Genomic DNA, 23,663 nt, shown 5'->3' on the forward strand with positions numbered 1-23,663 from the left:
ATAGCAATTTATGGGTAAACAAATGTATAATCCACCTTTAAAGCTGCTTAAGCTGGTGGACGGTGCAACATCTTGTGGCAGCCAGTACCAAAAATTAATTATGATACACTAAGGGATTGTAGCTGCTCAATAAAATTCCAGCTTTATACATTGTGTCTTACTTTTTGTTCAATTAAAAGTAAAACAAAACAGCAGCTGTAATTGGGTTGGGTGTTCTTACAATTGCCAGTTGCTTTGAAAAAAAGCAGATCATGATTTTAATTAACTGGCATTTTGAAAGAACTTTTGTATTCATTATCCAAACACTTACACAGCTGAAAGTTGTAGATTTCATTCATTTTCTCCCATTCTTCTGATAGGTCAGCATGATGGACCTTTGCCTCGGCAACATGCAGGGTTGTTGCCAGAATCCCTGATTTGGGCCTACATTGTGCAGCTCAGCTCTGCATTGCGGACCATTCATACAGCAGGATTGGCCTGTCGGGTGATGGACCCCACCAAGATTCTGGTAACTGGGAAAACAAGGTAACGTGAAACACGTTTTACCATTGCATTGTTGGTAATCCAAGGTGGTGAAGCCAGCTAAATTTCAGGAACATAGATGCAGAGCTTCTCCCCAAGGGCAAGCTTGTTTTGGAGCAAAAAAAATAGAAATGGCGCTAGTCTCCTAGTTTGTGAAAACTGTAGTCATGAAACCTGCCAAAGTTCAGTTGAACAAAGCCAGAGGCTATCGTGCTAGGTGATTTTACATTCATTTTGAAATACTGGATAAGTCTTGTCTGGTTGTAGCTGGTTTTTTCTCGCTGTCCTTGCCCCTTCCTGAAAGTATGTTCTGTGAAATAAAATAAAAAAAGGAGAGAGCTATGATTTTTGTTTGTTAGGAAAAAAGTGATTTGGAAAGAAGGCCGCCCAGATAGTCCAACTCTGCCACTTGCACGTTTATTCTCACAGTCAAAACATCCCTCCCCCTTATCACTCTGATTGGAGGGCACCCAGAAAATAAATCACCGTGATTCAAAGTTACACCTGTTCATCAGAACGAAAGATCCCCCACAGACACACTCAGAAATTTAGGGAGTCTCTTATCCGACTCAAGACACCTTGAGAACCTTTCCTGCACCATCCCAATTTTCCACATAGTTTGGGTGTGCACAGAGTCAGCGCACCCTCCTTCTACCCTCGCAGATTGATAAACCGTTGGCATTAATACCAGTTTGTTAGCAAAACTTTGCTGATGTAACTAAAGAAGTCGCAGAGCAAGTCTAACAAGCAGACTAAGGAGTTTTATAGTTCTCTTCTTTATATAACCCTTCTCCCATCAAGGTTGCGAGTGAACTGCGTTGGAGTCTTTGATGTGTTAACATTTGATAACAGCCAAAACAATCCCCTGTCCCTCATGGCCCAGTATCAGGTAAGATCACAATATTGTCCCCTTTACTTCATGTTATTTGGTTAGTGAATATTCACCAATGATTGCATTATTTTTATATTGCTTTTTCCCTTCCTTAAGAACATTTGGTGTTGACATGCTTTTCTTTACCCTGTACATTTGCTTTCTTTGAGAAGTGCAACTGGATGAACTTTATTAAAGCAGCCTCCTCTACTGGTAGCATTGAAACATAAAAGATTTGCCTTTGCATATAGGCAAGGACTGCTCTTCATTAGTTGCCATTACAATTTATGCAGCACTAGCAGTGCTTTGCAAAGTTTTGGAAGCAAAATGCAGGCAAGTCCCTGCCTCTGTAACGAACTTACAATTTAGTGCATGGAAAACAGATTAGAGCAAAGGATAGTGAGGGATACATTTGAATCAGTGATATCAAACTTGGGTATATTGTGCATAAATTAAAAGAAATGTCTCATCCTTTCTAAAACCCTCTTCAACAACAACCAATATTGGGAGATGGGAGGAAGACTAGCCGATTCTCAGAACTAAAGAAACACCTTAGCTTTGTCAACAACAATCATACTAACTTCTTTCTGATGGAATGGAGAGCAAATTGTTTTTTTCTTCTTTATTCTTCACTTTCCACTAAATGAAAAACACCTCAGTCCAGCCGGTAAAGCACAATATATATTGTTAAGTTTACAACTGTTTTACGTGTTCACCTCTTTGTTTGGAAAGGATTCTCTTCACCTGTTGGCAGAAAAGTGAGAGGGCTGTGTAGGTAGGCATACGTACTTTTGACATCAACTTTAGGAAAATGGGGCCAATTGTTCCTGTGAAGTACTGCATTCAAGAAGCCAATTAATTGTTTTAAGACTTGAAACTTGAAGTGCCGCTATGTGCTTTTGCAATGCATATATTTGTAAATTTAATTTAAAAAAAAAACTGAAAAGAATATTTAGCTTTCCAAGATATGCATAGTTGCTTGAAGTGTAATTTAAGGGAGAGAGTGAGAGAAAGGAAACTGGATGTTGAGATTGATGGAGAATAGTGAATTGACCTGTTCACAGCCCTAGTAGCTTATAGTAAGTGTTCTAAAAGGGGAATAACGTTTGTGGGAAGGGACACATGTCCTGAGGTTAATGTGCTCCCCACCTTGCACTGTACACTTTTGGGTGGAAAGAAAGAGAAAACGCCATGGTTCTCACTCTCCAAAGGCCTCCTCTCCTTAAACAACTATTTAAATGCGCAGATTCAGGGCTGGCTGTCAGCACCAAACAAAGCCCTCTAGCTTTGCATAGCACAGCAAAGAAAAAAGTATCAGAACAGAAAAAATGAATTTTCTTCTTTTCTCCCCTCCCCCTCCATAGTGATGCAAATTGGGTAAAGGAGAGAGTTTTAAGTGGAGCTGAACTTGACTATATGGCATCATATTTCTTAAAAGAAACATATGTGATGAAGTGGTTTGTGATAATTTTTTCAGTTTTGAGCATAATGTTCAGTTGGTCCCATCTAAGGTATTCTTATCTTTTTTTTTCAATGCTAGGAAAGCTAATGATATTCTACTGACCCTGGTTAGTCTTATTTGTTCCCTTTTCTTTAGCAAGCAGACTTGATCTCCCTTGGGAAGGTGGTGTTGTCTTTGGCTTGCAATTCTCTGGCTGGAATTCAGAGGGAGAATTTGCAGAAAGCAATGGAACTGGTGACAATCAACTATTCCTCTGATTTGAAGAATCTTATTTTGTAAGTTACTTTGAAATCAACTTCTTTTTAAACTAAGTTAAAACGTGCCAGTGACAATTTGCTTACGGTTTGTTCATGCACATTGTTAAATTGGGAGTGGCGGTTCATGGGATGTTTCTACATCGAATGGGTGTGCACAAGATATTCTCTAGCATGATTAGTTTGACCTTAGTACAGCACCTATGTGGAAGGATTTCTGTATGACTGTTCAGATATAGAGGGATGGCGGTGAGTGGCGAAGGTGTAGGAACAAAATTAATTTACCCTCCTAATTAGGAATGTTGTGTAGCTGAATCTCTTGAGTTACTATTGACTTGTGCTGAAATTAGCATGAACTTTTAAAAAAACTCTTGTCCTTAACCTCGAACTTAAGCATTTTTCAGATTCTAATATATTTGTTGTTAGCTCCTTATGCATTATACTATAGTAAAAGTTGCATTATATTGGAGTTCAAATTCCCATTCTGCCATGAGGCAGTCACAACCTAATCTGCCTTACAATATTGTTGTGAGGATAAAACATGGGAACCAGGTGTGCTGCCTGAAGTTCTTGGAAGAAGAGCAGGATAAAAGGAAAAATGGAAAACAACTTTGCAGTACATCATCAGCCAGTCACATAAATATAGCCTCGAATGTCACCTCCTAATGGTGCTACTGTCTTTCACAAGGCTGCAGTGGTGTTAAATGTTCTGTATATGAAGTAAAGCTTTGTGCCAGATTTTCACTTTTATAAATTAATAAAATTAGCTTCCACAGATGGAACCTCTTTTAAAAGAAACTTATTTCTTTAGCCCTGTTTTTAAGGTAACTTTTAAAAACTGCCTTGTTAGGTATTTGCTGACTGACCAAAACAGGCTTCGAAGTGTAAATGATATCATGCCTATGATTGGTGCAAGATTCTATACTCAGTTGGATGCTGCCCAAATGAGAAATGATGTAATAGAAGAAGACCTTGCAAAGGTAAATGCAAAGATAGTGCACATTCATCTCTATTTTCTTAGGGAAGCTGATATTGCCAACAGGTTCCCAAAGTCTGTAAATGTAGTACGATTGAGACCTGTCCATCTTGCCATAGGGTGATGTACCCATTCCCCCCCCCCCCCGCATTGCTGTTTAAATGATAAGGCATTTGGGAAGATACTGTGTTACAGATCAGTGGTTTTCCAGCCTCAGAGTCTCCACAAATTTCACTTTGATCCATACATATTCACATACCTCATTGGCTAATAATCCTATTTAGTGGAATGGTAATGCTATTAACTTCTGCCCGTTTTAGAAAGGCAATGGTGAGATGCAAGGTATCTCAGCTAAGATGCCAACTGGCTGGCAGTGTTTGAAACTCCCATTTTTCTAGACACATTTTGAGATAGGGAATTTCATTAGTATGAGCGGTTTCTGAGCTTTGGATACAGTACTGTGCCTAAGATTTAGGTTCAAACTGCAGAGTGGAAGGAAAGGAAGACCTTTTCCTGCCTTCCCACTTCCAGCTACTCGCTGAAGACTAGAGAAGAGACCCTCTTAAGAATATTAGAGGGATGGGCAGGGGAAGGACTAGGCCATGTGAAAAGTGAACATAATATTTTAGCTGCAGTTCATTCATTTTCAACTTCGTATTGTTGTTATGAAAAAGCGTGCCTAGACATTCCGTTGCTGTGCCCATAACCTAGGTTTAAGGTGCCATTTAGCTCCTAGCTTTCATATCTCAGTTTCTAACACTGCCTGCTAAAGGGCACCTTGCCCTGCAGCGGTCTTCAAATAACAGCACTGATTGGAGCTCAAAATGGATCTTGGAGGCATGATGGAAATCGCTGCCCAGTGCTGTGATACAGCCTTCTGAAAAATGAAGGCAAACCTACTACTTAGATCATAAAGATGTGGAAGTATATGAACGTATACTAGTCCTCTTCTGTTCTCCTGTGATTATCAAGCAATGTGTGATTTCCTGAATAGTCTTTTTTAAGATTAAAAATAGTTAAGGAGGTCTCTCTCCATTTTGTATGGAGTGTAAAAACTAGTTGAACTAAGTTCTTATTAAAATCAACACGACAGACATTATTTAAGTCCCATTGCTTTCAGTGAAATGTAAGTTTTATTCCTCCCCTCCCCCCGATCTAACTATATGGTTATTTGATTATAATTTATACTTTTAATAGAAGAGCAAAATATAAATAGTGAATGTCAAGCTTTTATTTTTCTCTTGTCATTTAGGAAGTTCAGAATGGAAGATTATTTCGGCTTCTTGCAAAATTGGGAACAATCAATGAGAGGCCAGAGTAAGGAATTCAGCATTTTCTGCATCAGTGTGTTATAAAGAGGCACCACAAAGAGTCTTGAATGTTCACGCATGATGATGGACTTGCAAAGTATAGAAGCCTCTGAAAGATGGGCTAGGTTACTTTGGTCAATTTGGTAGCACACTGTCCAGAACTTCTTTGTATGTGAATATGTGTTTACCACTCACTTTTCAGTTGGATAATAGATCCTGGTTTGAGGCTTGTCTGAAGATAGAGAATTATTAGTGCAAGGTGATGTTTCATAAGTTTCAAGATTTCAAACGATTTTAAAACTCCAAACTATTGGTGCATTCTTGGGAAGGTATTTCAGTTTTTTCTCCCAACAGCAGCAAACACTCTCCAAGTGCATACAGTTGCTACAGTGCCAACTCTGGAGACTGGGAACAGTAATTGATAATTGTAGAGATTGCATTCTCCTGGACACTGTAAGTCTGACCTCAATGACTAATGATGCCAAATGTAACCTTAAGCAATAGATTGTTTCATCCAGAGCATTAGGAACTGGTAGGGATCCCCCCCCCACTTAAAAACCTTATTAACCTGGTTTTCAAAATCAGCTAAATTATGATATCAGGAAAGAGATGTGCAGCATAGTTGCTTAAGATGCTTTTAGCCCCATGAAAAGTTTGTTTTTAATTTTAAACTCTGGACTGAAGGGTGTACCACACATTCCTCCTTCTTAAATTGTGGTGGGGAATAACTTGCTACAAAGCAGAAACTTTTTCAGAAAACACTTAGTCTGAGATGTTTATGAACTTGTACTAAGAAACACAAAACGCTCTGTTTTACAATAGATTTCAGAAGGACCCAACATGGTCAGAAACTGGAGACAGATACCTCCTGAAGCTGTTTAGGGATCATCTTTTTCATCAGGTGACAGAAACGGGCACTCCTTGGATAGACCTCAGTCACATTATCTCTTGTCTTAACAAGGTAAATGAGTGACTGTATTTTACATTTATTGCAGATAAACTATGTAACTAGTCTGTCTTTCCTCCTCCTGTTATTTTTAATTGGGCTGCAAGTTGTCTTACAGCAGATATGGTTCTCAAATTGGTCTTCAGCTGTGTGTGCAGGTGAGTTCACACAGTGTGCATGGTGGCGCTGTTAAAATGCCCTAGGTGTCAGTGGTGCAGATGAGTGCTTCATTGGCTGCATCAGAAGCAGTGTTTGCATGTGAGACAGACTGGCCTGGCTCAGATAGGACCCTAAACCCTAGCTTTGTGGTACAGTGGTGCATTGCAGGGAGTCTTGGACTTGCCTGCTCCCCTCTTCATCTGTGTTTTAAAACTAACTGGCTCTACATCTGTCAAGGACAAATTGTTTGTAGTTTAAACTGTGGCTTATTGAAATATGCCAGGATCAAACCATAGTTTCTGACCATGAATTGTTTCCATAAAAACCGTAGTTTAAACCTACCGGTTTGTTTTTGTCAGATGTGACAAACTGTGCTCAGCTTAAAAAGCAAATTCTTCCAGTTTGGTGGCTTCACTGGAGGAGGAGAAAGGAGGAAGGGGAGCATCAGCTCAAAGGTAAACCAGGCTTTTCCCCGTTGTGCTGCTAAACCAGGCACCCCCAAACTCGACCTTCCATATGTTTTGGGACTACAACTCCCATCATCCCTGACTACTGGTCCTGTTAGCTAGGGATGATGGGAGTTGTAGTCCCCAAACACCTGGAGTTTGGCCAAGTTTTGGGGTGCCTGTGCTAAATTGTGGTTTAGCTTTACATCTGAACCCTGGCCTCTCTTGTACATATTCAGTGAAAATTCTTTGTTGTGTCTAGTTCAAAACGGTTGACCTCTTACCATTAAATTTAGAAGCTGATAGGGATCTCTTCGTTCAATTTAGACTTTAAGGAACAAAATGCCTAATGCACTTAGACTAGACCAATCCCTATCTTTTCCCAGTCCTCTTGCCCTAAAGCTATTTGTTGTGTTGTGCTGTGTGGTTTATGAATGATTGCCTGTTTGACTATTCCCACTTGTCGTGTAATCCTGCATATGGAAAGCTACTACATGCTGAACGATTTTGAGGGTCCTTTCAGCGAATCCTATAGTTTTAACTGTGCACTGTGTGACAAAGTACTTTCTTTTGTCCTGAATCTTTAATTGGATGGCCCTGGGATCTAGTATTATGACGGGGAGAAAAACATCTCCATCCATCCCCCTCTCACACACAGAATTCTATACAGCTCTATCATAACCCCTCCTTACTTACTCTCCCCACCACCACCAATAAAAAGCTCCAAATAGTGCAACCTTTCCTCATAGTGGAGTTGCTCCAGCCCCTTGATGGTTTTGGTTGCCCTTCTTCACCTTTCCCAGGTCCACAGTATACTTTCTGAGGTATGGTGACCATTATTACGCGTCATTGAAATTGCAGGTATGCCATGGATCTGGATAATGACATTATGACACGGGCAGCTTTATTTTCAATCCCTTCCCTAGCAAGCCCTAATTTACCCTTTTCGCAGCTGTCACATCCTGGGCCGATATTTTTATTGAGCTGCCCACCCCTGCCCCCACCACATTTCCTTCTCGTGCTGCCTCAGAGGGGTTCCCAGCCTCCTGGAGCAGATTTTTAGTGGGCACCCGAGGCTGCAAGGAGACGTTGATCAGAGTTGCAGGCAGAACTCTATATTCAGGATGCTCCCACCACATGAGCACACCCAAGATCCCAGCCAAAACCATTAGCTTTGTGAATATGGTATCAAGTCCTACTAATGGAAGTTTTCTGCCCTTTGATTTCAGCTAGATGCTGGTGTGCCAGAAAAAATAAGCCTCATTTCCAGAGATGAGAAGAGTGTACTTGTGGTGACGTATAGTGACCTAAAACGCTGCTTTGAAAATACTTTTCAAGAACTGATTGCAGCCGCGAACGGCCAGTTGTAGTACTTGCTGAAAGCATGCAGGACGTTGCTGAAGAACATAACTAATAGCAAATTGCACTACAGCTGATTGTCGTCATCTCATTTCACATTTTGGGAAACAAAAGAGCAGGAGATGTTGCACTTCAGTCAGGTACACTGTTACTTGAAGGGAAGAATGTTTTTGCTTACCCTTGAGCTCTGGCTGCCATTGGAGGCTTTATCTGTGAAGAATTTATTTTAAAATAAGGAACGCATCAGGAGTATGATGTTCCTGCTTTTATTTTTTCCACTCGTATATGCACTAATTTTAATTTTTTAAAGACTTTTCTGATCTCTGATGTTTTGCCACATTGGATACTTACTAAGGGAATCTCTTTGCAAGGACATTTCTGGGATTTTTATTTTATTTTTTGCCACTGAATATACTGCGGAATTTATTTGTTTTGATATTATTTGCACCCCAGAATACTATAAAGGACCAGGTGAATAATTTCATAGAAATTGTGTTCTGTAAATTTACAGTGTAGCTTGTAACCTCTGTAAAACCGTGTCTTATGCCACCCACTGTTAGGTTCACCAATCAAAACCAGAAGATGCATATTTTTTTAAAAAAGGAAGAAAAAAATCAAGTTGGGTATTATAGAAATCTCACATGTAAAATCCCCTTTTATTTGGCTGAAGCTTTGTCTAAGCAAAGCAGCACCATTTTGAGATCTGTAACTTTGAGAGCATATCCCAGTTGCTCAAAACACAACCAGCGCCTTTTAAATAAAATACCTGTTTGTATATTTTACTGCTAGTCAGATGCATTCACATTTATGCAATTTTTAATAGAATTTTTAAAAGGAATTGTGTTACAGACCTGAGAATTCGGGAGTTTATTCATTTAATTTACTTACGGTATCCTTTTTTTGTATAAAGTTTTGTTCTTTGAACCACAGCTTTATTATGGTACTTTACACTGGATACAGATACAAAGACACTGTTTGGAAGATTAACTACACACAGCAGTTGTCTGGCATCAAGAGCTTTTGAAGTTTTATAGCCTGATTCTGGAAGAATGGTGGTCTGCTGTGCCTTTGCAGTCACTGCTTAGCCCAAAGTAATATTACTTTTGATAATACTCAACACATGAATATTCAGTCTTCAAGCCTGGGATTTCTTTCCCCGCAATTAACTTTCTGATATTGGACCTGCATTTGTCCGCAAGCTTGGGTATTCAAGGGAATTTGTAGTGGAACACCTACACTTTGATACTGAAGACTGCCAAATACGTATAATTTCCCCCCTTTCTTAAAGCAGTAGTGAAGACTGTATATCTGCGTCCTTTTCCCAGCACTGAATGTTTTAATAGCACTGGGTGCTCACCATGAAGACAATGTGGAAACTCTCTCCCAAAGGTGTCAGGACAGACTCAAAGCACTTGCAACTGATGTTACTGGCACCCATTTTATTAATTCTCAATATTTGTAATTTCAGGTGAATTTTTAATAATTCTGTCCAGTTTTATAAGCTTTAATGATGACACTCCTTTAGATTTGCCTCAAGGAAAGCAGTGCTCTTCAGAAGGAAGGCTGTGGAAGACTAGGGACACCTGTTGCGCCTCTAAATGAGAAATTGCAGAGCCTGCGGTTTGGTAGCATAAATAAAATCAGCTGTTTTATCTGGAAAAAAATTTAAACGGAGCATAATGTTTCATATTGAGAAGAGAACAGTTGCCACACTGTTGTTCTTTTTTTTAATGTCCAAAGGAACAGGGACTTTGAGATACGAACCTGGCAACCAGTCTTTTATCATTCGCTCATGTATATGAGGAAGAGCAGCTGTCTTTTTATATGTTTTTGAAAAATCATATTGTAATTCTTTTGTACAAAAAGTAGTACTTGTATTCTAGGAGAAATATTGAATGCTTAATTTATATGCGGGCTGAGGCTTTTTCTTTTCTTTTCCCCACTGTTGTTTTCTTTGAAAATGAAAGGGATCATCTCTTCAGTTGCGGGAACTGGGAACCTTTGACAGATTATTTTGTGGACCAATATTTTGGGAAAAGCAAAAGCAAGGGGGGGCGGTTTGTAATGCAAGGCCTTCAGTCTCTCCTTGCTGTACCAACAAGCCCACCTCTGAAACAGCAAGTTGCATTTTGCTTATTTGTCTCATTCTGTAAGTGTACATTGCTTTAGCCCCAGTAATCTCAGGACTTGGTTTAAGGTTAAAAAAATAATAATTTTGAAAAAGAGAGCAGAGAGCCAATAAGTTTCCATAAGTAAACGCCATCCAAGAAATTTCTGCTGTTGGGTAATGCATAGAACAATGTGGAGTATTGTTTGTTTTTATTTGGTCTGTGTTTTGGAATTTTCTGCTTTGGTGTTTTTTTGGGGAGAGCCCTTCTACTCCAATATAATTCCATTTAGAAGGCTGTCCAGAAACTAGCATGTTCCATTCATTGGAAGAGTTATGTATGTAATCCCTAAAACAGCGCAGCAATGTTTTTCTTAAACAAGGCATACTTTTTTCATGCGGGGAAATGATTCTGACCTTCCTATCTTTACAGCTGAAAGCACAGAAAGGACAACCTTTTGAAATCATGTGATGTTAGTCCATTTAAATTTTCTTACCTGTTCTTAGGTTGCTTGTTTGGGTTTTTGTTTTTGCTACACTGTAAATACTTTATTCGGGGTACATAATGTCTTTCTTTTCCTTCTAATTTTCCCTTGTTCCAGTAAAGTTTTAGACGTGAACAGCTTCCCCTAAAAAGCACCAGTGTTACATTCTGATGTCATGATCCCACTCTGTGTTACCTTTTAATCTTGTTTTTCATTCTTTTCATGTGTACAGCAGTATTTTTAATAAAGAATACCAGAAATAACACAGCCTTCTTTTGAGCATGCAAAGGTGTGGGTATTGTGTGCCACTTCTTGTGTAGTTGACCTAAACTATTTTATGGAGTTGTTTTCTTCATATTTTACTCCACCCCACTCTACTGCAGGGTTTGTGGAACAGTGTTTGGCTTGCAAGCATTGTTTATCTGTTGTTCAGATATAGTATACAGTCTGGAGAGAACAGTGATGTGCATTTCTTGCTGATAGGCATATGGTAGAACTGGCCTGTTCGTTATCAAACTGACTCCAGATGCTGAAGTAGTCTGAACCCTCTGAAAAATGCTTTTTAAATAACTTCCACTTTTGTTTGAGCTCCCATAACAGATTAAGATACATTTGGCAATTTACTTATTGGAAAATTGCTCACGAGTTTTATGTAGTTTTCCATTTTTTATTGATTTGAACTGTTAACTGAAAAAATATATGTTAAGGCATGGTCAAGGCCTTTGTACCGTCAAACCTCCCTGTGATATGTTTTATATAAAGTGTAAAAAGTCATAGAACTTTATACAATTTCATAAAATTGCCAGTATGTCTTTTTCTTTGCATGAATTAATCTGGACCACCTGTTGCTTGAAATGAATTTTGCTTAGAAAGTTCATTCTGCAAGTAGGCTAAAATGAAAGTTGCTGCAAGTTTTGCTTCGTACACTTATCTCTGGCAGTCAGAGGGCAGAAAAACTTTAGGATCCTGCCAGATATTTTTTTAAACCTGCAAAAAGTCTGCAAGACCAGTTTTCATCTTTACACCTTCTAAAAGTGCATGTGTGGCCTTGCTGTTCATTGTCCCTGGGTTTTCTTTCTCAAGCTGTATGCTTAACAGGAGAAGCTCCAAGGGTGTAGTATTTTGTCAGCATGTGGGTTGCAAAAGCATGCTTCCACATCATATTGGCCCATGTGCCAGAGGATAAGGCTTGTCTTCCAACTCCTTTCTACAGCTACACACGATGGCAAGCACATCTTTCCTGCTGATAGCTTTGAATTCAAACGATGCCTTGGGCAAGTACAGAATTCTGTGCATGCAACTGCATATCGACCATGGAGAAAAAACTCACCTTTAGAAGGACCCAATGATCCACAGAATGAAGAAACATCTCTTTATCACACTACCAGTCACTTAGCTTGAATTCATCCCCTTGAAATAAGGTCAATCTTCTGACAGGCCTTGACAAATACTTTGGCTACTTGAAATTGCTGCTTCAAGCCAAAACCGACTAATGCAGTGAAACACTTCTGCAACATTATGGAATCATTATGAACACAAGCAAACCAATAATCTCTCAAATGGAGCTTGGAAATAAATTTTATTGTGAAACTTTGGAAGCATATGTAAAAATAGACGGTAAAAGTTAAGGCACAAGTAGGAGATATTTACATCCAGTTAAAGAATGCTTTTTAAATTCCAGTTTTTTTAAAAAAAAGGTTCGTTAAAAGCATTAGATTTGAATATAAAAAATATTTGTTTTTACAACTACTAATGCTCTACATGAAAATAAACCCAGGAGTTTCACTCCTCAGCTCTTTATAGATCCATTGGCTTTAATAATAGAGTCATGGCTAAATAGTTGGCTGATGTTCCATCTGATGAAAGAGCACAAAGGTTACAGACTTACGGCTTTAGAAACTGAGTGTTCTAAAATTCTCCAGCACCCAAACACTCTTCACTCTATTGGCCTTGATCCAGCTCAGGTTAATTGTGACAAATTGTCATTGAAACCAATGAATCAAGTTTAGGCATAACCAACTTGGAACAGCAGGACCGACATCAGCTGCTTTTATAGAACAGCCATGGTGGTAGCTTACTGGTCAGCCAAGGCAATGGTTCACTACCATAACTACCTGCCCCTTGGCAAACTGAACTTAGCAGCACACTCTTAGCACTAAATAAATTCAATAGTTGCAATAGCAGCAGCACAAGATTCAACAGGTATTTCAGACAGTGCAAAGCTGCCGCTGGATGCAGGTTTTATTGCTGATTAGCTACAGCAGGTTGGCCTGATGCTAGGTGCCTCTGCTGTCACTTGCAGCTGGGAGTATAAAAGCAGACTATAGTATAATAGATACATAGAGAACTGTGTGTTCTCTCATGGAAAATACTAAGATGCTGCGCCAGTGAGTCCCCAGTATTGCCTCAAGAAAACCTGAATTCTACCTGTGTTTATTGTGCATATTTACTTTGTGCAGTGTACATGTTGCTTCAGCAAGCTACAAGGTAAAGAGCTATGCAGGGAGCTGAGGCCCCAACACCCTCTGTATGGTTTTGAAATGTTTAATAAGGTATTGCAGAGCTACCCTTGCCCCTGATGCATTCGTTGTGTCCCCATTACATCTGCTTGAACTGTTTCTATTGAACACACTCCTTCAAAAGCTGAAACAATTCCACAGCAGCACGACAGCAAAATGGGTATGTATCTACAAAACACTCTGGGTAAAATAAAAGTGCAATCTCCCTTAAGCATATAACTAAGTAGACCAGAAGCAGCTTCTAGGCTGGTCTGTTTCATCATCATCCCATAGCATTGCCTGAGACCAGTGTAGGGATCTGTATTTAGGAAGTGAGAGAAATACAGTGCACATGGTTCTCTTCCTGCTGTCCCCCTCACATTTGAATAGTTACTGGGTTCTTGTGTTCTTGCTGTTGGGTGGAAGCTAGTGCTACAGCCCAGAAATAGCCTGTACTCTACAGGGGTGCAGTTGGGTCATTGAGTAGCAGGAAGGAGCGTTCAATATTTTAAATGGTGATAGTGAAGAGATGCAGCTCAGTGGAGGAGCAGCTGCTTTGAGTAGTTCAAAGTCCGTCCTTGCTACACTGGAGGAGTGGAATAGCGAACCACCGAGTTATAGCTGGGAGGAGAGAAGCCCTGCATCTGTTTCCCTTCCCAGCCTGTGCTGCCGCGGGTAAATGGCAGAGTCACATCGCTGATGTGGCCGCAGCTGGAACTGTAAACCTTTGGCTTGGCGGTGTCACAAAGGACAGACTCCTTGCTTCGGCTGCCAGAGAGGAGGCTACAAGCAAAAGCAGGCGTGTGTTAGATTAAAATTATGTATCATTAATATGTTTCCACTATCCTCACCAATGCTATAGAGCATGAACTTTTGTTTGGGAACTGCATTTAGGATTTCTCATGCCCCAAACAAGACTGTCTTTTCTTTTTTTCCTTTTAAACAAGTCTGACCAACTTCCTTACTGTCCATTCACTGCTTAGAATAATTCCTGTTAATACAGCCTTTTCATGGGCAAGCCCTTATTCCCTAGACAGGAGCTAGGCAGAGGAAGGTGGCTAACACAACATGGCAGAGGGCAGGAGCAAAAATGACACTCTTGCATCCCTCCATTGTCATGTTGCCATTTTAGTATCCTGATTATACCACGCTGAGTCATGAAAGGGAAGGGGCACTAAGAACAAAAGCCATACCCTTCCCCCAGCTCTATAATGTGGTCGTTTTTGTATATTGCTAACTCAAACACAAGGCAGGGACCAAATTCACCAGTGCTGTGGGAGGAGGTGTAAATCTTCCCCCTTTTGCAATCTTCCACCTGCCCATAAAAGCCACCCCATAGAACAAGATATACCCATATGATACCTGAGACCCATTGGGCAAACAGCAGATGAATGGAGAGTGGTCTTTCTCAGGAAAATGGCTCACAGGAATAGGGTTAACACCCCCTTTAAGTGACAGATTCAATTAGATTCCTAGCAAATGTCCCCACTTTTTGTCTCGTTGCATCCTGAATAGTCGTTGAAATCACATACCCAAAGAAAGTTTGCTTTTGTTTGCTGCCTGTCCATGTAAAACGCTTCCGTTCTTCTGAAGACAGCACCATCCCACTGTCAGCCTGGTAATCCTGAAAAAGAACATACCTTCGGTAATGCAACTTTGTTCCTTGTGTGTTCAAGTTTACTCCAGTTACACACTGACTCTGAATAACCCATCATCTACATGACCCTAGACTGACTTTTTGGTAAAAGTGCAACCATGTAGGGTGTTCAACAATGGCGCAAAATGTGTACCTGTGTATGCAAAGAGTTTGTACACCAATATTCACGTGTAACATTCAATGACCATAAAGTCTGTACACAACAGCTTAGCTGTACAAATCAACAAGGGTACACCCACAAATACTCGTATATGTTTAGAGACAGCTTGTATTTGGGATAATATGTGAATAAGCCTTATGTTAGCTGCAAGAAAAGTGGTGTATGAGCAGTGGTAAAAAAAGTATTTCTGTTCCCAAAAAAGTGATAAATTATCAAATTGATAACTACTACTTAGTTGACACTCTTCGTCCACTGAGACTAAGTAGGACTGCACTTTTTGGTGTTATGGTTTAGCATATCTTTACATATCAGAGATATTCTTGGAGTTCTCTGAGCGTAGACTCAGTTACAAGCTTCAGGGACACAAAAAGGAGACCTGGCTCACAGAAGCAAGTTTTACATACTCCCAATTCTTCTCTGGCTCAGATTAAAATTCCTAGTTTACCTAGCCAACCACCTCACTTCTTCTCCATCAGCACTCTTCCTTCCATAAATTAGACTTGGAGCCCCTTCAAATCAGTGGTGTTTTTTGCAGGTGTATTCTGCAATGTGTTGGGCTCGTAGCTTCTTGCTGAAATGCTGTAACTTTTCATCCCACAAATGTTTATTTTTTAAAAATAAATGAATTTTATTTTCAGTTTTTCTTAAAAATATTTTACATCCATAGAATTCCAATATTACAATACACAAAAATATTCTGTTTCCCCTCACCTCTTTTGTGGTTTCTTATTTTAATTCATAACACTGCATTTTCTTCGTCATTCTAATTATTAATTACTCCTTCAAATTTTCTTTGAACTGTTTGGTTTAAATTAATCCTCCTAATGAACTTATGTGTGTACAATGACATTTCAAACAATCTACAAATCTTCCCCAGTCACTGATAAAGTTTTTCATCCCACAAACATTCTCTGTGTGCGTGTGTGTGTGTGTGTACATGTCCCCTTTTGGTGTTGCAGAATATACCTGCCAAAAAGCACCAGTTTGGAAGGGTCCTGCCATTGACACAATAATAGCGCATTAGTGGTGGATTTACACTACACTGCCCCCTCCGCTGCATTGGTTATTATGTGCTGCTTTTGCCACGTTGTTGCATTATTGCCATCTGGAGGGGGCACTCTTGCACAACTAAATTGGGCAATAGGGTGGGGAAACAACTCAGAACTTAAGTGGGACAAAAAGTTATAGGATTTCAGCAGGAAGCTATGGGAAATGGCACTGGTTGGGAATGAAGCGGTATGTCCAAACCTAAACCTTTTGCAGGCACAGAGAGCACTGATTGTGTATATCGCTTTTGTAAAGAACTATGCAGAAATTATGGTTTTAGTATGTTGGCTGTTTGGCCGTAATAATAAACATTCATTTATTTAACACCACCATGAACAAAAATCACTGTGTATGCACAATAAAAATGACATGAGGAGGCGCTCATTCCATGTTGTGATGGGAGCAGATGGGGTAGTATGCCAGCTACAATTAAAAAATTTGTTCACTGCTAATACAGCAGTAGAGAAGGCCACCATAGCTCCTGGGAGTTATAGTTTTTCCAAGGGCTACTGCAAGCTCCATAGTCCTACCTCCTCTAATCTGCAGCTCCTATTGAAAGAGGTTTGGGGAGGTAGGTGAGTGAGTGATTTCAAAAAGTCAGAATAGCTAAGTAAATTTTTTTAAAGTGATATATTCCCAACTTTTTCCCAAGTCAGTTTGTGATTTGGGGAGCTTGCCCATCAACTGCCCTGAGGTTCAGGTGAAAGGATTGGATAGAAATGAATGAGTAATTAGACTAGTTCCACTGTCACACTCTACTGTGATGAATGGAGAAAAGGCCAGCCATGGTGGGGAGTGTGCACTGCATCCCTCCTAGAGGTCCCTGCAACATACAAACACTCTCTCCACACAGGTATATCACACCCAGCACATTATTTACCATTTGGCTAATTAACAGTCTGAAAAAATAATAATCAATGCCACTTTTAAACATGTTACTCTCGCCGTGTACATCAGCAGGACAATACCAACTTGCACAGCAAAATGAGTCACTCTTCCCACAACATCAGCCCATCCTGGAGGAAGATGACCACAAAGGATCTATTGTATTCCTCTTTAGCTCAGCAACACAAGGCTGCATCTAAAATGGCACACACCACACATTTTAGTAGGTAGATCATGACTTACATCACATCCAAGTTTGTTTTTGGGTGAAAGTTCCTCAAAGGTCTTGACTTTCATTCTGAAGGCATTAACATATCTCCTTGAAAAGCAAGCAGGAGAAAAAGCTTGTTAGATGATCTCAAAACATACCCTATATAGCGGCACCTCGGGTTAAGTACTTAATTCGTTCCGGAGGTCCGTTCTTAACCTGAAACTGTTCTTAACCTGAAGCACCACTTTAGCTAATGGGGCCTCCTGCTGCTGCCACGCCGCTGGAACAAGATTTCTGTTCTCATCCTGAAGCAAAGTTTTTAACCTGAAGCACTATTTCTGGGTTAGCGGAGTCTGTAACCTGAAGCATATGTAACCTGAAGCATATGTAACCTGAAGCGTATGTAACCCGAGGTACCACTGTATGTACATTGAGCTGCTCTGTTTTATATTCTTCCTACCTGTGAACATCTGAACAAGTGTGAGAAACACACTCTAACTTTATGGGCGGGATTTAACTAAGTTGTTGCATGAGCAGAATGAGACCCAGTTGTGCAACAGGACTTTGCCCCGTCTTTCCCCTCACATCCCCTAAATCTGTTCTGGATGGCTGGGGAAACTTTAGCGGGCATGCACGAAATCCATGCTGCTAGTCATTCCTTTGCTATATAGGTAAAATATCTTGGTATTCCATCATACCCAGTGTTTTCGATGCTTGTGTAGTTCAAGGCTGGTACTGAATGATTTCCTCTCTCATGAGGATGAGGGGAAGTTGGAGAGGAATGGTCAAATTCAGGATCCACTGATAATATAGTATTCAGAGGGATATAGTCTTTGCCATCCTACATAAACAGAAGTATAAAAATTATCAAACAGATAGGAATAGTGTGAAAACAATGCCAAGCATTGGAGTCCACAAGCTCCCTAGGGAGTCCATTCCACTGTCAAACAACCATGACCTCCCTGAAACACCATAAAGATAATGTACACTGCATTTTGCTGCTTGCCTGCTTTACGTTTGCTTGAAGTAGATCTCCCAATCTCTCCACCAGCTCTGAGAATCTTGGCCTTTCCTTTGGGTCCCCTTGCCAGCAATCCAGCATGATCTGATATCTGCCAAAAGCAAAAGACAGGGTATCATGAGCACTACTTCTATGACTCACACTTGAACAGCAGACTTCAGATCTATGAGCCACCCTTAACACAAACCTGCAACATGGGATCCATTTTTAAATCATTTTCTACACACGTCCACCTCCCCCTCTCTCTTTTCTCTCCTACTTTCTAACTTAAACTCTCTCTGATTTTATGTGCTCCAAACAAAATACAGAAATGGTGAAAGTGCTACCGATACCCCCAGAGTTCAGAGCATTTGTGTGCCTTGAAGAACCATCAGTGCTGTGCGGTAGAGAACACATCAAACCTCTTGTAGTATTTCAGGCATTTCTACAGAGTTAAGCTACAGAGTTAACTGTTGCAGTTTTAATTATTTTTCATAGGATTTAGGTTCTGAGGAAAGTGAGGAAGAAGTCAGTACAGTTATGATGAAACTCCTGCTTTTTCATTCTTCCTCTTTCCACATGTGAACGATGAACAAATACTTAAACTCCTCACAAGGCTCCATAGCTTGGTTGCTCGCTTGCCAGACTAATCTCAGGGCTAGAAAAATCTCTGTTGCATTGAAATCTTAAAGCTTCTCTACTGCAGTGTAAGCCCATTATCTCTTGCCCTCCAAGCGCCAGTTACGCCATTGCTCACATCAGCCTTTCATGTGTTTGAAAGGTTATCAAGCTGATGCATCGACCTTCTCTGGCATAAGCCAAACATCAGGAGCCCCCAGGAGCCTGCATCACAAATCTCTGCCCCCAATCTCTGATAACCCTTGCTGCTCTTCACTGATTCCTCTCTCAGTTGTTATCCACACACCCACACCAAAAAGCACACAGGCCTCACAATAGCCAAACCAGAAAGTTTCATTCTGTAGTTTTGCCATCATAGGACTATTAGTAAATGTGGTGGCTGAACAGAGTGACCATGGAGCATCAAAGGGGGAACGGGATGTCACACATCTCATGTGGTATCTCTTGAGAATCCCTGCTTTTATTTACCAACCTCCCCATCCCACTTAAGATAGGATTAATAGTGTGTGGGCAATGTCTGGTAGATTCTCAGATGCAGGGCTTAGGGATTTGTATGTGTAACAAAGGAGGGTTCAGTTGGCTTCAGACAGGAATTTTAACCCTCATGCAACTTTTGGTTTCAGAGATGAGGGCTATTGTTGTTGCAGTTATGACATTTATGAAGTTACATCTGACCCGGGGTGTGTGTACAAAAATGCAGAAAAAGAAATAAGAGGGAGGGAGGGCCCATACTTTAGGAGGTAGGAGTCATGCATGTGCTACGCATTTGAGATGCTGGGGAAAGTTCTTCAAGCTCAGACTAGAAACCTAGCTTGGGAGGCCTGTAAAAATCCCTTGCAAAAGAAGAGGTGAGTTTTACAAGCCCCAAATGTCTTCTCCTACATAGATGAAAACCCCAGCAGGAGAAGACACCCCAGCTCCACCCAACTTCACACAGGTATGTTTCTGTCATTTGCCTCACCTGTCCCTGCTGCATTCCCCATACCCAAAGGTCGCTCCCATTTTTCCTACCACACACACGTATTCCCCTGTCCTACCAGTAGGGAGCAGCAACAGTAGGAAAACATGGTAGGTCTTTCCTTCCATCCTCTAACAGTATGGCAGGCAAGCAGTGGCGTAGCGTGGGGGGTGCAGGGGGGCCGGCCGCACCGGGCGCAACATCTGGGGGTTAGGGTTAGGGGGCGCAAATCCACGGGTTAGGGGGCAGAAATTACTTGCCTTGCCCCGGGTGCTGACAACCCACGCTACGCCACTGCAGGCAAGGAGGATTATTAGAGTTGTGGTTCTTCCAAGGGCTCCTGCAAATGCACCTGGATTTAATCTGGAGCCTTTATTCACTGGGATTCCTAATACCACTGATCCTAACAGGCTGAAGAGCCTCTTTTGGTGTCATCATATTGCATTGCCATCCATTTGGATTTTTCTGGGAATATCCTACATACAGGAGTCTGGTTTCATCAGCGGTTGGAAACCTCTAGTCCATGGGCTTCAAGATCAGCCCAGCAAGTCGTTTTTGGGGCACCACACCCATCTTTCTTAGCCTGACATCATATATGACATCAAGCATGGGAAAGTTCAAAAGGCAGCTGCTGCAGGGGAAGGCAAAATGTGGCCCTTCTCGAATTTGTCACTTTTTTCTTTTGCTCTGAACAGAGAAATGAAAAAAGCACAGAATTTTGCCTGCAGAAGAAGAAGGGGCAGTGCATTCTGAGTGCACTCCCAATTCTTCCTTTAAAGCCACTGCTTGAATTTAAGCTGATGATGCAAAGGAACAAACCATCCTTTGCAGCCATGGCTTGAATTCAATCCAGTTGCAAAGGAAGAATTGGGAATGTAACTGCAGATTGAAGCCACAATCAGGTGAATGGGAGGCTGTGTGGCCTCACCTGTCAAAGTAGTGGGGCTGGCCACTTCTGGACCTGGCCCTCGGCTGAATCCAATTTCCCAGCCCCACTACTTTACAGGATCACCACCCCAAAATCGTTTTGATGTCCCTTTCTGATATTATGTTCTCCGTGAATGTGTCTCCATAGGAATTACACAAAATCATTCTGATTGTGAGACGTGCATAGGAACTAGTATACATCCTAAATTGTGTGTGTGTGGCCCTCCATCCTGTCTGGAGCTTAGGGGAGCTGAAGTCCAAAACATACGGAAGACCACAGCTTAGGCACCCCTGCCTTAAATCCCAAAACCCAGAGAGCAGATCTTAAGGATAAGTTCCTTTAAGGAAAAAGCTAGCTGAAGGCCTAACTAAAGCCAAATTATGTTTTTAAGGAAAGCAGAAAAAAATGATTCAGGAAGGGGTGACTTAAGAGTAGAGAATGTGGTGCTTAACCTTTTCACCGCCTATAATTTCTCTGTTCCAGTTTCTCCCCCTTAAAATTAGGTTAACTATCTGCCTACAGCAGGGGTGGTTAAGCAGTGGCTCTCTAGATATTGTTGGACTACAACTCCCATCATCCCTGACCACTGGCCATGCTGGCTGGGGATGATGGAGGTGGAATTCAACATCTGGATGGCCACAGATTAGCCACCCCAAATGAGTATTTGTGAGGGTATGAAGACATTTGAAACCCTATGGCACGAAAAGCAACGGGGGGGGGGGAAGGGTGATATCAAGCATAGATGTAACAGGCTGGGAAGGTTTATGCACCTCTTCCCCAAATCCTATTATATTGTTCTAAATTCCCAAAGCACTTTTATCCTAATGAAGGTTGGTGGCATTTTGTTACATGCGCACACTGTTTGGTTTGTCCCAAAGTAATGCATGCCAAAAATGATACTGTCCAAAGCACTCGTACATCTCTGGGGTTGCAAAATCTGGGGCTTTCATTCTTATGCCTTCTTTTAACTTGTTGAAAAAGTCTTCATCTATCTGAACACCTGGATAAGGAGATGCACCTAAAAGAGAAGAATTAAAAAAAAAAAAAAAACACACTCTGAAATTGGAATGGAGAGAATAGCAAAGGAAACCACAAACACTTCTGACATGTGAACCTTTACAACATTTGCATCCTGTTAGAGACTGAGCGTTTTCTAAATTGAGTTGCTAACCTGTGCGGCCTTCCAGAAGTTTTGAACTTCAGCTCGCATCAGCCCCAGTCAGCATGGGACCTGGTAGCCCATCAACATCAAGAGGCCACAGGCCAGCCACCTTCCTGCTCTAAAGTAAGCCTGAGATCTAGTTTGCTTCCCACCCCTCTTCTGTTCTGTTTGGGTGATGGGCAATGAGTTCTGATGTAACGTAGGGGCATACTATTTTCTATATTCTTATCTTTTAGCTTAGCTTTTCAAATGTTCATCCTTTCTCAGGGTAGTAAGAGTTAACTATGAGGCAAGAGCAATCCCAGCAACAAGTACTAAACAACCAAAAGACTGTTTGTCTAAGGAACTGCATGCATGGACCAATTTCCTCTGCTGTTGTGTCTGTCTCTTCTACCATTCTTCTTTGATGAATGAAATTGCTGCTTCCTTTGCAGGACAGATTTTGTATCCTGCATTTTTAAAAAAGATTATTATTATTATTATTGTCTTGCTCAGCATTTCCATCCTAGATGGCATGCTCACCCAAAGATGGTAATTTCAGTGTTTGTTTGCCTGTGAGCCCCATGGATTCGTATGAGGAGGAAGCAGCTGTGAATGGCAATGGCCTGGCACTGTAAGATCCAAGAGCTGATTGTGGTTGTGCTGCTGAAAGTTGCTTGTTTGTTTATTATTAAATTTGTATCTCACCCTTCCTCCCAAAGGAGCCCTGGGTGGCAAACAACAAGTGATAAAACAATAAGAACATCTTAGAACGTTTTGAAAAAATAATTCCGGTACAGATGCAGACTGGGAAAGATCTCACAGACTTTATTGCTATTATGGCCTGCAGAGAAAAGTGCAGGAATGGGTAAGGTCTATCTAAAGAAATATTACCCAGATAGATAGATTATCTGACAACAATTTTTAAACCTCTCCTTTCATGTGTCCTACTCTGTTCCCGTCATTGTAGAGACACATGGTTCATAGTTTATTTCCTATTTATAAATAATTGCCATATTTTGTGTAGCATAATAAATACTGATTAACAGACTAATCCAGTACTACGGTTCTGATGTGAACAACAGGGAAGTCACTAGATCCTGAAAAGCACAAAGACCTCCTCCTGCCCACCCACACATTGAACAAAGTGGTTTTTTTCTCCCCTTTTCCAGTCAATACCCCAGCACTGCATCATAGCCAGCCTTAGAATCTTCCATGCTGAAAGAGCAGCCTGCTGTGTGGCAGGGGAGGAGGCAAGCTGCCTCTCAGAAGCCACACGGATAACAAGGGCTTACTGCATCATTGCCATTCCAAGGCCTCCTAGCCACTGCGTTTCTACCTTTCTGGGTTCAATAAAATGGGGTTAAGGATGTAGCAGGTGATTTTAGATTGCACAGTATAGAAAAGTAGGGACTGGGAGAGAAGGTAGGACAATTTTTGATGGGCCCCTTTACTGCCTGCTAGTTGCTGCCATTCAGGTAAAGAAAATATTCTGAGGTCTTGAGCTCTTGCTTTCTACAGTGGTACCTCTGGTTCTGAGCCCTCGGGTTATGTTTTTTTCGGGTTATGAACGTTTTTAACCTGGAAGTGAGTGTTCCGAGTTCTCAGAGGCCTCACCGCTGCCTGGAGCCAAGCCCAGACA

The 23,663-nt window shown here is 41.0% G+C and overlaps 2 protein-coding genes across 7 annotated transcripts in view; one reads left to right on the forward strand and one right to left on the reverse strand.

Annotated features, from left to right (window-relative positions):
* PAN3 (poly(A) specific ribonuclease subunit PAN3) overlaps nt 1-11,160 on the forward strand; it is a 58,207-nt gene extending 47,047 nt beyond the window's left edge. For both annotated transcript variants that reach the window (XM_082220267.1, XM_082220268.1), the window contains 7 exons: nt 360-525; nt 1,324-1,411; nt 2,991-3,130; nt 3,960-4,089; nt 5,338-5,402; nt 6,218-6,356; nt 8,176-11,160. In XM_082220267.1, the coding sequence (XP_082076393.1) occupies nt 360-525; nt 1,324-1,411; nt 2,991-3,130; nt 3,960-4,089; nt 5,338-5,402; nt 6,218-6,356; nt 8,176-8,316 (869 nt within the window). In that variant the 3' untranslated portion in view covers nt 8,317-11,160. The remainder of the gene's footprint in view (nt 1-359; nt 526-1,323; nt 1,412-2,990; nt 3,131-3,959; nt 4,090-5,337; nt 5,403-6,217; nt 6,357-8,175) is intronic.
* A 1,297-nt stretch (nt 11,161-12,457) lies between these two features.
* Nucleotides 12,458-23,663, reverse strand: part of FLT1 (fms related receptor tyrosine kinase 1) — a 140,417-nt gene continuing 129,211 nt past the window's right edge. For all 5 annotated transcript variants that reach the window (XM_082220238.1, XM_082220237.1, XM_082220236.1 and 2 more), the window contains 6 exons: nt 21,799-21,898; nt 18,362-18,467; nt 18,054-18,196; nt 17,388-17,463; nt 14,928-15,019; nt 12,458-14,178 (listed from right to left, as the gene is read on the reverse strand). In XM_082220238.1, coding sequence (XP_082076364.1) covers nt 13,977-14,178; nt 14,928-15,019; nt 17,388-17,463; nt 18,054-18,196; nt 18,362-18,467; nt 21,799-21,898 — 719 coding nt within the window. In that variant the 3' untranslated portion in view covers nt 12,458-13,976. The remainder of the gene's footprint in view (nt 14,179-14,927; nt 15,020-17,387; nt 17,464-18,053; nt 18,197-18,361; nt 18,468-21,798; nt 21,899-23,663) is intronic.

This window comes from Podarcis vaucheri (assembly GCF_965113315.1).
Source record: "Podarcis vaucheri genome assembly, chromosome: 4".
NCBI lineage: Eukaryota > Metazoa > Chordata > Lepidosauria > Squamata > Lacertidae > Podarcis > Podarcis vaucheri.